This window comes from Pezoporus wallicus, unplaced genomic scaffold (genome assembly GCF_028554395.1).
Source record: "Pezoporus wallicus isolate ANWC-B61680 ecotype Strahan unplaced genomic scaffold, APGP_CSIRO_Pwel_v1 contig_3489, whole genome shotgun sequence".
In the NCBI taxonomy this organism is placed as follows: domain Eukaryota; kingdom Metazoa; phylum Chordata; class Aves; order Psittaciformes; family Psittacidae; genus Pezoporus; species Pezoporus wallicus.
In genome coordinates, this window is record NW_026635093.1 from 918202 (window position 1) to 934599 (window position 16398).

General features: G+C 38.9%; 1 protein-coding gene across 11 annotated transcripts in view; it reads right to left on the minus strand.

The window, feature by feature from the left end:
• Positions 1 to 16184, minus strand: part of LOC130595340 (uncharacterized oxidoreductase ZK1290.5-like) — a 52436-nt gene extending 36252 nt beyond the window's left edge. For all 11 annotated transcript variants that reach the window (XR_008971298.1, XR_008971304.1, XR_008971303.1 and 8 more), the window contains exons 1-2: positions 16105 to 16184; positions 1149 to 1397 (exon numbers count right to left, since the gene is read on the minus strand). Coding sequence is in view for 8 of the 11 variants with exons in the window: in XM_057401972.1 (XP_057257955.1) it covers positions 1149 to 1397; positions 16105 to 16177 (322 nt within the window). In the remaining 3 variants the exon portion in view is untranslated. The remainder of the gene's footprint in view (positions 1 to 1148; positions 1398 to 16104) is intronic.
• Between the last annotated feature and the right edge of the window lie 214 nt (positions 16185 to 16398).

Consider the following 16398-nt stretch of genomic DNA (forward strand, 5'->3'; position numbering starts at 1 on the left):
CAAAAAAGCCAGTGAATACAGCACATGACTGCCATTAATATTACATGCCATTAATCCTGCAAGATACGTACGTCACAAAAGCTGTTCACTTCTTCTTTAAAGTGTATTTGTGTATGGTAACAGGGGGACAGGGTGAAGAAAGAAGCAAAATGAGGGTTTTCAGGACACTGACAGATAATGTCTGGCTGTTAGGTCAATTATTTCTGAATTATCAGCATAAACACTATCTTCACCAACATCACTGTTTTAGATTATTACTTTAAGTTTATATTCCTCTCCCTCAACTTTCTTTTTATTGCGCCAGCTGGGGAAGAAGCAGCAAAAGCTTTTAAGAAACACCATGTTTATTTTGATCAGGTACCTCCTCTCCCATGAGCTATTGCAAAGAATTAATCAGTGTCATTATTGCAACTCTTTGCCTGTCTAATAAGGGAGTTCCAACATCACATCTTGGACTATGAGAAGTTTATAATCATGGTAAGTTTCAAAGTGTGTAAGTCTAATCCAGTGCTACTTAGATTTAGTCTTCTAAAGGCTTGTAGATACTGCTAACATTTTCCCTGCAGTATATTGCAGCAAACCAAGACAAAGGCAGTTACTGAGACTTTTTAAAAGTTAAGAAACCTACAAAACAAGTTTTAGAAAGGAATCCCATTCCTTGAGATCTAACAGACCACAGAAGAATTTAGGTATTTTTGTCTCTCTGTTACTAATAAATTATCAGAAAGTTTATGAATCCTTTCAGGTGTTTTTAGCAAAATAGATGAAAGTCATGTAGCTGTTCCTCACACAATCCCAGAGTGGTTTGTGTTAGAAGGGACCTTAAAGCTTATCCAGCTCCAACCCCTGCCACAGGCAGGGACGCCTTCCACTAGAGCAGCTTGCTCCAAGCCCTGTTCAACCTGGCTTTACAAAAATACCTTGATCTGCTGTAAAATATTTGCAGTAAGGAAAAATTCTGTGCTTTCTACTGTACGCATGTGAACTTCCTAGAGAACAAACAGAACAAGGTATCTGCGAATGTGTAAATAAAGGCAGGGTTTGGTTTTTGTGATCTATCTGTTCTACACTGTTTTTCAGGAATTCATTCATCTTTGCAAATATTCACATAGAAGGTGCAATAAATGAGCATATGCAAAGATTCATACCCAGGCATTCGACACCAAGCCTTTCACATGACTCCAAGCATGCTTTTTTTGTGTTTTCATAGCCATAATCACTAGGCCACAGTTTGGTAGTTAGCCAGATGTCCTCTCGTTTCACACCACTCTCTTTGATGGCCTTTTGGAGCAGAGATTCACAGCCGTATCGTCTTGCTGTGTCAATATGACGAATGCCACAGCTTTGTATTGCATGGACCACAGCATCATGGGAATAGCCACCTTGATGGGAAGTACCTAAACGAACAAAAGCAGAAGAGAATTGTCAGCAATAAGTTATGAGAGACATATTTTATCATTCTTTTTAATTCTTGTTTTCCTTTTTTGTCTATTGTCACAGAATCACCTTATTCAATTTTCATTTCCTAATAATAAGGAAATGGGGACTGACAGATCTCTAGGCTGGGAAAACACTTCAAGCGCTGGAATGCTGATGCTGATCAGAAATAACTCCACCAAAATCAAATAGCAACAACATTTAAGTGTCAAGAACTGATTTCAGAAGTCAGGCTGAAGATCATAGAAGAGAAAACACATACTTTATGGAAAATAAGTATATGGTCCTTAATTTTCATATAGAAGCACAACATTTACAGATGAAAATATTAACAATAAAAAATAAAATGTAACCTGAAAAGCAATTTACTTTGCAGAAAGCATATCCTGAAACCTTTACTCTGTTGAACTCCTGTTAGCTTCAAGTTATTATTGCATTGTACAACCCTAGACCAGGCCATATCACAGGTGCAATTCACATCACATCAAGTTCAGCAGCAACCAAAACAATGGAATCCTACCCAAGAATTCCAGAATGGGCATACAGGGGATTTCAGTAACAAAGTACTGTAACTCTCATTGTGTAGGTATTCACTGGATGTGTATTTTGCATGTCAAGGGGACGGAAGGAGGAGGGGACTCAGCAGGAAAAGCAACCAGCAGGAGGACTGTCAGATAAAGAACTGGTTGAGAGCAAGGATGATGTTTCTACTTACCCTTTCCTGTTAGTTGTTTTTCCTGCAATGAGCCCCTCACCCATTCCTCATCACTCACACACTTCCCATAAACAGTATTTTCTACAGTTTGTTGGAGGAAATGCTCAGTCAGCTCCAGTCAGCTACCAAAGCCACTTTCTGAGATGATGATTAGTACTTAAAGGCCCTGGTGCTACCAGCAAGAGTTGGCATGAAAACAGCCACGTCACTAACTTCCCAGTTAAAGGCCCAGAGCAGTCATGACAGTCAACAGCAACAGGGTGTTCAGCCTCTGATGAATCTAAATTAAGGACTCTAGGTCAAAGAAGAAGAACTGAATTTTCTATCTGCTGTCAACTTTCCCTCCAGAAAGAATGTTTATGCCTACATCAAACACTATCTGCATGTTATACATTAACAAATGTATATGCCCCCCACAGACTGTCAGCAAACGGGAACAAATGAAAACACATACACAGTTACTTATGACTCATCCTTAAAACTCCCACACCTGAACTGGAGAGGGAACGCCCATGGGAATCTGCAGCACTTTCTCATACACATCTTAACAATGCCAGCAAGAATGAGAAGGGCTTCCAAAAGCCCTACTTGCACGAAGGCAAGCCAGGTTCTCCTACATGCTCACGATTTTTGTTCATTCCTAAGCTTAGAAGGAAAGCAAATGATACCTCTGTAACCTTGCTCAACACTCCAAGTCATTTAAAATAAGATGTAATAGGTCCGACATAAAGATCATGACCCAAAGATCATGACACTCTGCTCTGATCACAATGGGTCAATCCCCACTTTGTGTTTATGTCCTACAAAATGTGGAGTATGGAATTCTTCATTTATCTTCATGGATTTGAAAGTGATGAAATTATACTACTATATTCCTACAATGTTGACATGTGTATCCGATGTATTTTACCTTCCACATGTAAACAAAGTTTTAATGTTTTAAAAGTCAAAAATTCAAAATTCTACTTTTCTTTATAGCCACTATTTATAATTAATAACTGGCTTAATTTAGGATTCATCTAGAAACAGATGTCCCTGTAACCTTGTTTTACATCAAGATAAGTCAAGCTGGGTTAACTTACATTCTCACAGTATCAATGTTGACAAATTTTAGATGAAAGCAATGCTACTACATTGCAACTCTGGGCAAAGAATATATATGCAAGTATTACATTATTCAGATTCTAAAGAGATTTTATTTAAGCATTATGTAACTAGCATAGAAAAATTACTATACTTTTTCATAACAGGCCCTTCACTTTTCATAAGCTGGTACTGGTGCCAAAGAAATAAGGTTGTAACTATTGTGTCTGTTTCTGGCTGAATGGACATTTCTAGGCACAGAATGAATGGAGTTCATTTAGAGGTCTCGCAAATGGACTCAGACTCTTTTCATGCATAATGGATTTCAGCAAGAACATTTAGGACAAACAACTTTTTTTTTTCCTTTTCCTTTTAAATTTAACCCTTTGAGTTCAAGGGAGAGAGTGAGAAAGAAGGAAAATTCAGAACCATTTTCTTCCTGCTCTCCCTTCCGCGATGGCATGCACACTTGTTTCACAAGGAAATAAAGAAATCAAGATCAGCCTGGAGGGAATTATCTCAGTTTCTATGCCTAAAAATGAACCACAACAGTCCTGATGCACTACATAGTAATTAAAAAGAGAGCTTAACACTTATTTAATATTACCACTTTGCAAGCCTTAAATTACTCATGATCAACAGGTTTCTAAGTTAATTATGCGACTGACATAACAGCTTCTGCACTTTAGAAATGAGAGTTTTCTTGGGTTTACTCATGTGATTAAATATGCTACAATTCACAGCTGCAGAAGGGTGACAAAAGAAAGTGGAGTGACTTAAATTGGTATTTTTTTTATATCTTAAATGCACTGTGTGAATACGTTAACATTCTTACATGTTTGGGACTCCCCTTTTTTCAGAGATGTCATTCACACTGTACACGGATATTTAAAGACAAAATCCAATCTTTTATTTGAAATTAATGAACTAGCAACCATTGTATCCCATTACTGTTTCTAAATAAAAATAGCAGCAGCTTTTAATAAACGAAGTCAAATACAAGTAAGTCTGCAAAAGTTGCCTATTTTCTAGCTAGCATTTAACTTGTTTTCCTAGGGGAACAGCACTAGTCTCTCAATGACTGAACTATCTCGATCTGAACATTTCTGAGATGATTAAAATCCTCTGGACTTTGTGAAAATTGGTGGCTGGGAGATACAAGGAAACTGCAATGGAAAGATAGATCATAGAATCATAGCACAGTTTGGGTCAGAAAGGACCTTCAAAGGTCATCTAGACCAACACCCTGCAATGCGCAGGGACTTCGAAAGCCTTTTGTTGTCTTTAATTTCAAACTTCAATGTCCTTTTAATATATGAGCACTTACACCCACACAAAGAAGAAAGTAATGTTCTTGTGAAGAAGAAGTTTTCTTATTTTCTCATTTTCTCTATTACATGAGACACCTTCCTCCCTCCCATGTTACTGCACTCACTTATATACTTGGTGGATTAAGTGACAATAGGAAGTTACATACTAGGACAGATGGCCACACGAGCCGTGACTGCTACAGAGATATTAGCCTGAATGGTGTTTGACAGTTAGTTATGTTGAAAGAAAGCTCTATAAATTTCCATTTCTGTTTAATTTTGCAGTAAAACCTGGTGTTTGGTACAGAGAACTAGGAAACATTATTCAGAAACATGCTCAAGCAAGTGGATTTTCAGTGGTAGGTCAAAGGGACACAAATCCACTTAAAACTAGGCTTAGTTACTTACATGGTTATTTTGTCATGATTACTCATACACCCTGAAAAAGACTGCCACCAGAACTGGGATGAGAAACGTGCTCTGGCAACCCTTACAAACCTCCAAATATTATTAGGAAGGCAGAATCCTGTTCATAACGCAGTTACTACACAGAAAGATACAACCAACCACCCAGTCAGCACCCTTTCCCAAGACAAAATCAACAACATATCTCCTCCCCACCCCATCAATGCTACATCTCACTTCCCAGTTTTAGGCATCATCTCAGCTGACTCTCAGCCTCATTAAACATTTTGTTCTCCTTCACAGAAGCTGTAGAACTACAGAGCCAGATCCAAAGCATCTGCATTTTCCGAAGAGAATTAGGGCCTATCTTCTCCCTGCCTTTGTGGAGGAGCATGCCTTCATGTTCTTTGTGAAATGTGAAAGGATTGTTTATCTGAATATATGAAAAAGTTGATGAATAACTTCATCATGAAATTCATTAACAACTTTGGCTACTGGAAATCAATGGAATCACTTACATGAGAAGAGTTCCTGTTAGTGATCATGTCAGAGATGAAGATTTTCTGACATCAGTACTAAATTACAACAGTTGACAAACAAAACACCTACAAAAATGCCCATTCCTTTGCAGGCTTTTCTACAAGTAACCACTTGAGAAAAGAACTCGCAAAAGCTCAAACATCCTTTTATCAATGTTTACACACTCATTGAATATATGTGGCATTTAATACCTTGAAATACCTTGTCCTATTGGTTTGATTTCCATTATTTCAACATAATGCTTCATATAATATGCATCATATAATGCATCATATAATATGCATCATATAATGCATGACTGCAGAATGCATCTTATAAATATATTACAGTATTTGGTGTCAATACAGTTTGATTTCACTGTAACTTTATGAGCAAATTTGATGATAAAACATAAAATTATGCCTATACATAGAGCAAATGAACATATAACACATTCAAAGGTTCGCTGCTTAAATGAGTCTAGAGAGTATACCATGAAGTTTCTCTTGCCTCTGTAAAAGCAATCTGGATTATGAATATTACTTTATATATATATATATATATAAAAAAAAGATATACTTTGGTAATGTTTCTCTTTTTTGCTAAGTATGACCCACTGCTTAGTGAAAAGGGTTCTCTCTGGGACTGTTTTCCTCCTGTGCAACTCAGTTAGAATAAGCTCACAGAATTCAGTAAGGTGAGGAAGAAAAGTAGGCAGGAATGATTTTAAGCAATTCTACTCAGACAACTCAACACAGGCACCAAAGGGTAGGAGAGAGCCATGACATGTTTATTATGTATCCAGGGAAATGGAAGCCAGAATTGCTAGTTTTCTCTCTTCCTGAGAGGAAGGAAGAAATGGCAATGAGCCACTGTTGACAGAAGCACTCTATTCCCTCCATCCCAAAGAGGCTTTGACTGTAAAGGATATTCAGATCATCTACTGTAAAATGACCGGACATCTCTGATCACTGACCCACCATTTATCTAATCAGAACATGAGAAAAGGAGCTCTGAAAGCAGCTTCTCAGTTGCTCTCACAACAAGCCCAGAAAGTGTGTAAGTAGCACCTATCATCAGTGGGATGCTATGGCTCTGATATGGCATCAATTCCTTAATGTGGTTTATGGCAGCACAAATACACTATAACACAAGAAATGCAAGCAGTTTTTTTTCTGTAAGAATAAAGAAGTTTCTACTGGAAAGTGCCGCTATTTCAATTATTCAGCTGTTGTATAGAAATATCGTTAGCATGCAGAACTTCCCAACAAAATGTATAGGAAAGGCCAAGTCTGGAAAGTGACCTGTTCATTTGGAAGGCAGTTATGAATGTGTAATCCATGTAGAAACGTCATAAGCAGAGCAGCAGCACACATTTATTTAAATGCCTTTACAGACAGACTGCCAAATCCTGAAGCCTTTTCTTTCACTCCACACTTTCCCACCACCGTGAGAACTATTTCTCATTAACAACCAAATTGGTTTCAGATGCTCTGTTATAAGATGTTACCTTAGAAACCATTGGCTGAAAGACTGTGGCTTCCTTCCATAGAAATCTCAAGCAGTGAAAAGGCAGATTTTCTGGCATAAATCAAATCCAATTTCTAGGGTTCACTAAACCTTTTCTCCTCAGAATAATGTTTTGTGACTAGATCTTAGCAGTTAATAGTGCACGAAGAATTGCTGGTGTGAACCAGTTTTAAATGATTTTCATTCTATTCCCTTTGTTAACTCAATTCAAATTACTTCCAGTGCTTATAATACCTCGACAGAACTTTTAACTAAGAACGATATATGCTATCCTTATACTATAAACATGACAATAAATAGATTGAATAAAACATTCATTTCCTTTCCCTCCCCTCTCATATATCTCCTTACACCACTCTGATAAAGATTACATTCATTTATTAGACATTTGGAAATACTTCACAATAAGCGAGACAAACCTCTGACAATTTTTTCCACCTCTAAACAACTTCCACAAAAAAGAAATGATCAAAAGAAACAGAAATATTAAGCCCATACTCTGTACTTAGTAGGACATTATCATAATGATTCCTGCTCTGAAAGTTTGGTAAGTTATATATATAATTTACAACTAAGCATAAACAACATACAATTAAGTAGAGGGACAGCAATTTTAAAAGGTGTAGTTGACCATGAGACCAATAATTCAAATATATTTAGAATAATGGAATTGGAACTGCATGATCTTAAGGTCTTTTCCAACCCAAACCAGTCTGTGATTCTATGATATTATAGAAAAAATAATAGAGAACTGCAATTTATAGAGCCTTGTAGCTTGCAAGATGAAAATGTATGTGTAATAATTCATCACTGTAAGATCCTAATTCAAGACATCATTCAAACTACTTTTTGACATCATCATAGCCTTTATACCTACCAGACTACTCACACGGTAAGTGCAATTGTTAATCATGACAAGATCCTACTCCTGCAATGCCACATGATGCTGCAAGTCCAAGTCTTGCAGTGCTCCACCACTAACTATTCATGAGTTCAAAGGCCAGCAGCAACCCCCTATCCACAGTGCAAACTAAAACTGAACAATGAAGAATATTTCTGATCAAATGCCTTTCTTTTTTCCACATCACACAAGAATTTAAAATGTATTGTCTCAAGGTTTCCAAGACACGAAACATTTCTTTTAGCCCCTCCTCTCACATTGCACGTCCAACCTTAGAACAGCATGTATTACAATGCAAAGCACTTCCATTCAGGCATTAAGCCTGGGGAATAGACCTTGCAGTTATGAATCCCTGTAACAAGGATTATGCATCACTCTGCTGGAGGTACTTGGCATAAACATAAGAAGAGCTGAAGAACGTAGTATCTCCCTCCTCCCGCTCCGGAGGGATGAGGAACTCCTGCAACTTAGGATACAGCAGCATGTGACATCACCATTCAATGCTGCCAAATCTCTGCTAGGGAGTTCTGGCAAAGAAAAAAGGTAACATCTGCTGCATGAAGGTCAAAAGATAAAAGTCAGCTTTCTTACCCCCCCCCCCCCCCAAGCTTGGTATCAGTTTTCTACATTACAGAAACATGGTGAAAGACAAAAGCTAAATACACTGGAGCTTGCTTCTCTGTTCAGTTCAAAGTGGTTACAAAAAACTACTGGGCAATGAAGCTTGGAACATCTAAAAGCATTAATGGCAACAGGAAATTCAAAAGCAGATGCATAAAGTGCCTCTGCTTATGCTGATAAAGGTTTTAATTATTAAACAATGATAGAAACCTGTATTAGCTTTTTATTACTTAGTCTCAGTGATGAACATTTAAAATTCAGTCCCTTTCTAAGGAGTAAGCCACCACCAGACTGAAAGTAGGTAAAGTTAGAAGCAAGCAAATAATTCGGAGCTCAGCAGGTTCAGTCAGGTTAGGAGAGGATACTGCTTTGTTCCACTGTCTACAAATACACAGTGCCTGAGATACAGCCATGTTTTCTACAGGAGAGAAATTAAAGATCTGGAGGCCCTCAAAGCTCAAGTACAACTTCTCAAGGTCAGATCCACTGAAATGGTGGATGAATTGAGACAGAAAGATTTATAGATGTGGCATTTTGTTCATCACAAGAGGCTATTAAAACCACTTGGTAACCAGGGGTGAGAAGCAAAGTCCTGACAGAATACAAAAAATGGTTGAGACATAAAACAAAGGGAAGAATTAAACAGCTGATTCTTATTAAAGGATAAGATTAATAGGGGGAGTGCCATAGGTCTTGGTAGCAGGACCACTGTTCCATAAATTTCCTTAAGAACTGAAGCCATGAAGAAACGAGGCAGGAATTAAGAAATGAAAGGCAGGAACAGTGTAGAATGACAAGTGAAGGCTTGATTCTGCTGCCACTAAACTGAAAAGCAAACTCTCAATTCATTCCAATCCCAACAGGATTGTTTTTTTTCTAACCACAGCTAAGTTTCAGAATGAATATGAGCAACTCTAGATTTTGTAATTAAGAAGCAGGTAACTGGATTAGTAATACATAATGGAAGGCAGTGTTAAAATACTTCCATGCAGCATTAAAGTTCAGGTAAAATGTAGCATTTTGATTCAAAACCCCCACAACCAACCAAAAACCACAACACAACCTGGAGTAATGAAAGTGGAGAAATATGCTTCTATGTAGTCTCACTTGTGAAAAGAACTGGGAACAATACAAGAAGTCTTGTATGGCTGCAATGCAAATGATGCAATATCTTAATGCAATCAAGTCAGTTTAAAAACCTACTTTAACAATTTATTTGCTTAGATAAAGCTACAGATGGATATCAGGAATCTTATCTGTGGAATTCCCTGAAACGAGGACAGAGATTATAAGCGTCTCCAATGAGTACTGAAGGATTCTATGTGTGCATGTGTATTATTTTATCCTGTTAGTAGTGCAATATACTGACAAATGCAGTAAAAATGCAATTTAAGTAAGATAGTAGTGCTATAAATTAACCAACATCGTATTATTTACTGGAATTGACCTTTATTCCTCCCAGGCTTTGGCTATTTGACAAAAAGCTGCTCAGAGCAGCACCTGTCTGATCTCCCAGTTACAGTGTCTAGCGTAGTGGCACTGTCCATTCTCAGATGATCCTCTGTAAGGAACATCATTACCATTAATAAAATACTCACTGTGTGTGACATGAGTAAGACACAAGGAGCACAAAGACTTGTTTTGTTTAGTAATTACCTGTCCTGAAACCCCTTCCCAAACAGGAATGCAATTAATTTTATACTTTAACAGCAGTGGATCCTTAAAGAACTTTTTCTCTCATCAAGCTGCTACTAATTCTAGCTACCCCAAGGATTACAGAGAAAGCAACTTCACACAAAAACATTGTATGAATTTTGGGTATCATCCTGTCAGGAAATCACATGCTATTTGACCAGCCCCCTGGAATTTCATTATTACTGTCCCTAAAAAAAAACAACAAATCACCACACATCCCCCCCACCCCAAAAAAACAACCCAAATCTCACAACCAAAACCCAACAAAAAAACACAAAAAAAACACCCCCAAACTACAAAAAAACCCCTCTTCTAACTGGAATATAACTACCTATCAAGAGGATGAAGAGCTTCACAAGAGAGAGCCAGAACAAGCCTTAAGAGATGTCCATGACTGATGTTTTGGAGACCTTTTGTAATACTGCAAATTTTTATCCAATGGAAACAAGCATTCAGAGAAGTGTGTTGGTAAAATTCATGAACAAGTCAAATAGTTTTTACTACCAAGAGATTTTATCAAGATTCCTTCATATCACAGGGTGTTGCCATGCTGAATTCAACCATTCAGCAGATAAACTTGAAAAAGCATCCTATTATTTCAGTTACAGGAAGAAAAGCCCTTGTTCAAATGCTTTAGAGCACTTTTACTCCCCAGACCTTAAAAGCAAAACCAAACTTGACTTGACAGAAGTAAGCATGACCAGTACAAACTGTATGCACTTTTCTTCCAAAGCCTGAAGAGGATGATATTGTGTGAACCATTTTGGTATGTGATCCATTTTTTGAGGATGTTCATTTAGATAAGCACCAAGTACCCTGTAGTTAAACTAAGACAATGTAATAGTATGGAATTCCCTACGATAGTATAAACACTCCCAAAGCATGTGACTCTCAGGTACATCTATCTCCTACAACTACACTGACTTCAGAACACTGTAATCTTGTATCAGTTATTTGCCCTGTATTTCTAAAACACTAATAAAAGTAAGTCTTGCAAATACGGAAAGATATTATAGCTATCTTCTTAGCAAGATAGTGAATGTATCCATTTTCTAAAGCAATCTAAAGCCATTATGAGGTAATGTATTCTCTGGGGCATAGCTTTACACTTGCATCAAGTATTAGGGCCAAAATGTCAGATCACTTTAGACTTGAGCCTACTCTAGTTGAAAGCAGCCTTTGTAATAACAATTATCATTGACTGTAAACATGCCCGACCCTCTGCATATGAATAATAATGACACATTTGTTAGAATCAAACCATAAGAAATGGAAACTTATCAACAGTTTTTATAATCATACAGTAAACAGGATTCAGATCGGTTTTATTTATTAATTCAAACTTAGCTCTACAGCATATTTCTAACACACAGGTGGGCTGCCTTGTAGTAGGTTTCTCAGGAAAGTCAGCTTGTTTTACCATTGCTAATAGACTCATCTTTCTGCTGAACACAAGACAGATCCAACACAGTATAAGTATTCATCTAAGTAAATACAGAACATTGGATGGAAAGAATTTGGCATGTTATTTTAAGTAACCTTTCAGCAGATTATAAATTGTGCACAGTACACAGCCTTCTCTGGTGTAAAAATCCACCCTTCTCACTAGGGATTTTAGTGGAAATGGATCATCCTCACCAAGAACAGTTTGTGTGAGTGAACACAAAGCTTAAGAAAGAGAACAGTAACTTCATGAAAGGCCACCTAACCCCCTTCGTCCTATCTCCCCTTTTTCAACAAGCCTTCACCAACTTACTTCTCCTGTCCAAATTTGGATACCAAAGCAGCTGTGACATGGAAACCCATTGAAAAGTAGAAAACCCAGTTAAAAAAAAACCCAACACCTTTTGACAACTGAAGCTTCAACAGAAGGAACAGATATTTTTGGCAAAATGCTATCCTGGGTTGCTGTTGCATTCTCTTGAGTAACACGTTCTGACCAAGAAACACATTACGTGTCTCCTACTCCAGCTCTCAGCTACTGCAAAAGGGGTTTCATCACTTCGAAGCAACTTGCATATCTGAGCTGCCTTCCAATGGACATGACTGGATAATTGCAACCACCTTAATCAAAACTGGATAGCTGTTAACCACCTTAATCAGCTCATGCATATTTATCTCTCTCTGAAACTTTTAGAGACTATCTAGCAAGAGAGGCAACATACATATCCTCCCTCTCAAAGATGACTTTTCATAGATAACAATTATGTCTGCATGTTTGGAGGGATAAGAAATAACAAAGAAACAATCAAATCTTAAATCCCACAGAAAATGACCTTGCAGAAAATGCAGCCTCATTGATGAAAGTTCTCTCCTTCATAGCTGGGTAAATTTTCTGTGCTGCAAATGTTAGTTAATGCAGTAAGACTGTAACAAAAATAAGCCATTCAGTTGTAAAAGAGCAGTGAGGTGGGGACACCTACCACAGATAAAGATTGCATTGTGTCAGGCTGCATGCCATCCTATTTATAGCTTGACCACAAATGCAGGCATGGGGCATCTTGACCTCTCCCTCACTTCTTAAACCCACAATATTTTAGAGCAAGATATCAAGGATTCCCTAAAACTATGTGCCTGGTTCCTATCTCTTACAAGATCCTCAAAAAGCTGCAGAATGGATAAACTCTATGTCAAGCGTTACACTAGCAAGACAAGAATAGGTAAGTGATGTGTAAGAACGAAATCCTGCTGTATGTGACATCACTGTATGCCAAGAGAAGCTCCTTGGAAGCCATACCTGAGAGAAGTTATTGGGACAATTACAAACTTAATTCTCTTGATCTTACACGTTACTATCCATTTACTGTAGTCTGAGTTCAAGCTTGAAAATCAACTATTCACTACTTATTAGTACAACAAAAGGACAGCAAGCAGGATGCTGTTTGGTAGATAATACAAAGGAGTCTTTCTGCCTGTCTGCTTTCCAGTCAGCTTATTCTCCCAATCACCTAAGAAATGCAAGCTCCAAATAACAAACAAGTGATTCCATGGATAGCTTGAAATAGTTCATTAAAACAACCTCCAGAAATAGGCAAAAAGTCACAGGTTAAAACAACCAACCTACCTATCCCTCCAAAAACACTGTGAAAGGAAAGAAAGAAGTATTTTTTAGAAGCATAGGTCTTTTTGCTTATTTAGGGACTTTTAGCCCATATAGGGACTGTGTAAGAGAGGGCTCTATCAGGTATACTTGTGGTTAATAGATGCTACAATGTCAAATTCCTACCCTGGGCATCCACATATTTCATGTTTACAAACACATGTGTGCACATAAATACATGGTAAAAGCAATTATCAATGTTTTGGAGACTTTTAAATCTTTTGGCTGATGTTGCTAGGACTTTTTTAATATGTGCAGCTCAAATGACTTTGGGTACTTCCAAACAAGCATTACAAACTACCTCTATTCACTTAGTGTTTCTGGAAGAAAGAACAGCCCTATTAAAATCAAAGGCCAACTTCTATTGACTTAAGTGGCTTAATACACTAAAATCCACATAAGCTTCAATTTTTCTTTCCTTTATACGAATGGAAATCCTAAATAATTGCTCTGAAGTCGGTAGAGACTCATGGGATAAATACAAAAGGAGCAAAAGGGTCATTTTATTTTATAGCTTAGATCGATACAGGCGTGATATATTAACTCTATTGTCACAAAGACTGTTAAGAGCCTTTGATTTGTATGTTTATGTAATTAAAAACTTGGGATACAGAATTGACCCATGATAAAACTGCATCATGAAAGACTGATTGGGAAGGGTATTCATGTTTTAGAATGCGCTATGAATGAAAGGGGCTTCTGGAAAGATTCTTAAGAAGAAATACATGATCAAATATAAGCCAAAAGAACCAGAGGCTTTAATCAAGAGATAAATGAACTCCTTACTTTTACAAGAGATAAAAACTAATTTAACTGTATAAAAAGGCAGATGAGATCTGATCAGGTATGCAGTGGGCACTGCTGCGTGGATGGCATGCGTGTGCCTGTTTGTGGCACACCTTCCAGGCACTCTGCTACAACTCCTGCTTTGGAGAGTTAATGGTCTGTTATTTGTACAGCATGGACAGAGCTCTGACAGCACAGAATTGCTGGAATTAATCCTCCTTTGCTCACATGGTCCTATGCTGGCTGGAAAAAAATGTCCTTTAATCATTTACTAGTTTGGCTCTTGCGAGTAAATCCACCAATTACACGGATTTGGAATTCAGAATAGTATAAAGCAAATATTCCTATGTAAAGGAATATTGGCTTTATTAAATTCCTATAACTAAATTATATTAGTTATAGGAATTATTAAATTCCTATAACTAAAGAGAGCATTCCTCTGCAAGCCAGTCTTGGGTTTGTACCATCTAGAGTTCAGATTCCCCTTTTCTTAAAGGGCTGAGGGAAAATAAATGCTTAGCTTGCCATGTAAATCAAAAGAAAAAGAGAAAAAAGGTCCTTCAAATTTCACAGACACTTTCATGCCTGAGCTCTCACTGCAGGAGTGTATCCTGCTTAGTCTGTAGCCTTCTTTTGCCAGGACTGAATGCAGCAGCTTTCCTGATCTACCACTATTATCATTAACTCAAACTGACATTGTCTTAAAAGACTTCTCATTTTCCCCACATTTTAGAAAAGAAATTCTCTAAGAGTTTAATCAGCTCTATTCCAGAACTTCTCATGGCACAATTGATAATATAATGAAATGGAAATTATAAGAAAATTAATGCCCCTTTACATTTTTTGTATTTTCAGGCAGATCTTTTTCCTCCTAAAAGTGGTACATATTTGTACGAGCAACAACTGAAAACTGTTAAACTTCAGTATCATGTTACCAAAATATGGCTTCCAAAAGAAAAACCAAAATACCTCCCTCACCCAAGATTCTGACACAGTGCTTGAATTCAACATACACAGCTACAAGACACACACCTTCTAACTCTCCCAAGGCTGAGATTCCTACACAGGCTTTTAACTACAGCAGATGCAGCTGGCCAAAAAGAGAAAACATTCCAGTAAGACGAATCACAGCTTGAAAGTCTGCTTTAAAGAAAACTCTGATACCAAGCCCGGAGAAAAAAAAAAAACAAAAAACCACAAAGCAACACCTCGGGGAAGTGTAAGGCGAGGCCGCACCTCAAATCCTGTGTTCAGCCCTGGGCCCCTCACGACAAGAGAGACATTGAGGTGATGGAGCGGGGCCAGAGAAGGGCAATGGAGCTGGTGCAGGGCCTAGAGCACAAGTGTGATGGGGAATGGCTGAGGGACCTGGGGGGGGGGGGGGGGGGGGGGGGGGGGTTCAGTCTGGAGCACAGAAGGCTCAGGGGGGACCTTATCACTCCCTACAACTGCCTGACAGGAGGATGGAGCCAGGAGGGGCTGGGCTCTGCTGCCGAGAAACAAGGGACGGAAAAGAGGAAACGGCCTCAAGCTGCACCAGGGCAGGTTTAGATGGAGCTGAGGAACAATTCCTTCCCCAGAGGGTGCTCAGGCATTGGAACAGGCTGCCCAGGGCAGGGCTGGAGTCACCGTCCCTGCAAGTGCTCACACACCGTGGAAACGAGGCCCTCAGTGCCACGGGTTAACCTCAGGGTTACTGGTGGCCTTGGCAGTGCAGGGGAACGGTTGGACTCGTGATCTTTTCCAGTCTACTTGATTTTATGATTCTGTGATTCTATGATTTGTACTCCTCAACGGAAAAACACCCATTCTCCACCTTGTCTTGCTGCAGGGCAGTAGGAGACGCCCCAGAAGGTCCCGTTAAACAGGAATACAGCAATTCCCCCAGGGAGGGGCGCAAGGTCTGCCTCAACTCGGGGCTCCAGCCCAGACTCCTCGCGTCGAGCCCCGGGCCCAGGCCAGGCCTCGCCGTGACCGCACTATCTCACAACGAGGCACTTACCGAGCCCCAGCACCGGGATGCTGCAGCCGCTGGCGAGCGGCAGAACGGGGCATTTCAGCTCCGCCACAGCCATGCTTCCCCTCCGCGCAGACTACAACTCCCGGCAACCCCTGCGGCCGCACAGCGTCGCAAAGCGTCGCAAAGCACCGCAAAGCGTGACGGGAGCGTGGCTTCTGGCGGCGGGCGGGAGGCAGGTGGGGTATGTGTATGTGTATGTGTATGTGTATGTGTATGTGTATGTGTATGTGTATGTGTATGTGTATGTGTATGTGTATGTGTATGTGTATGTGTATG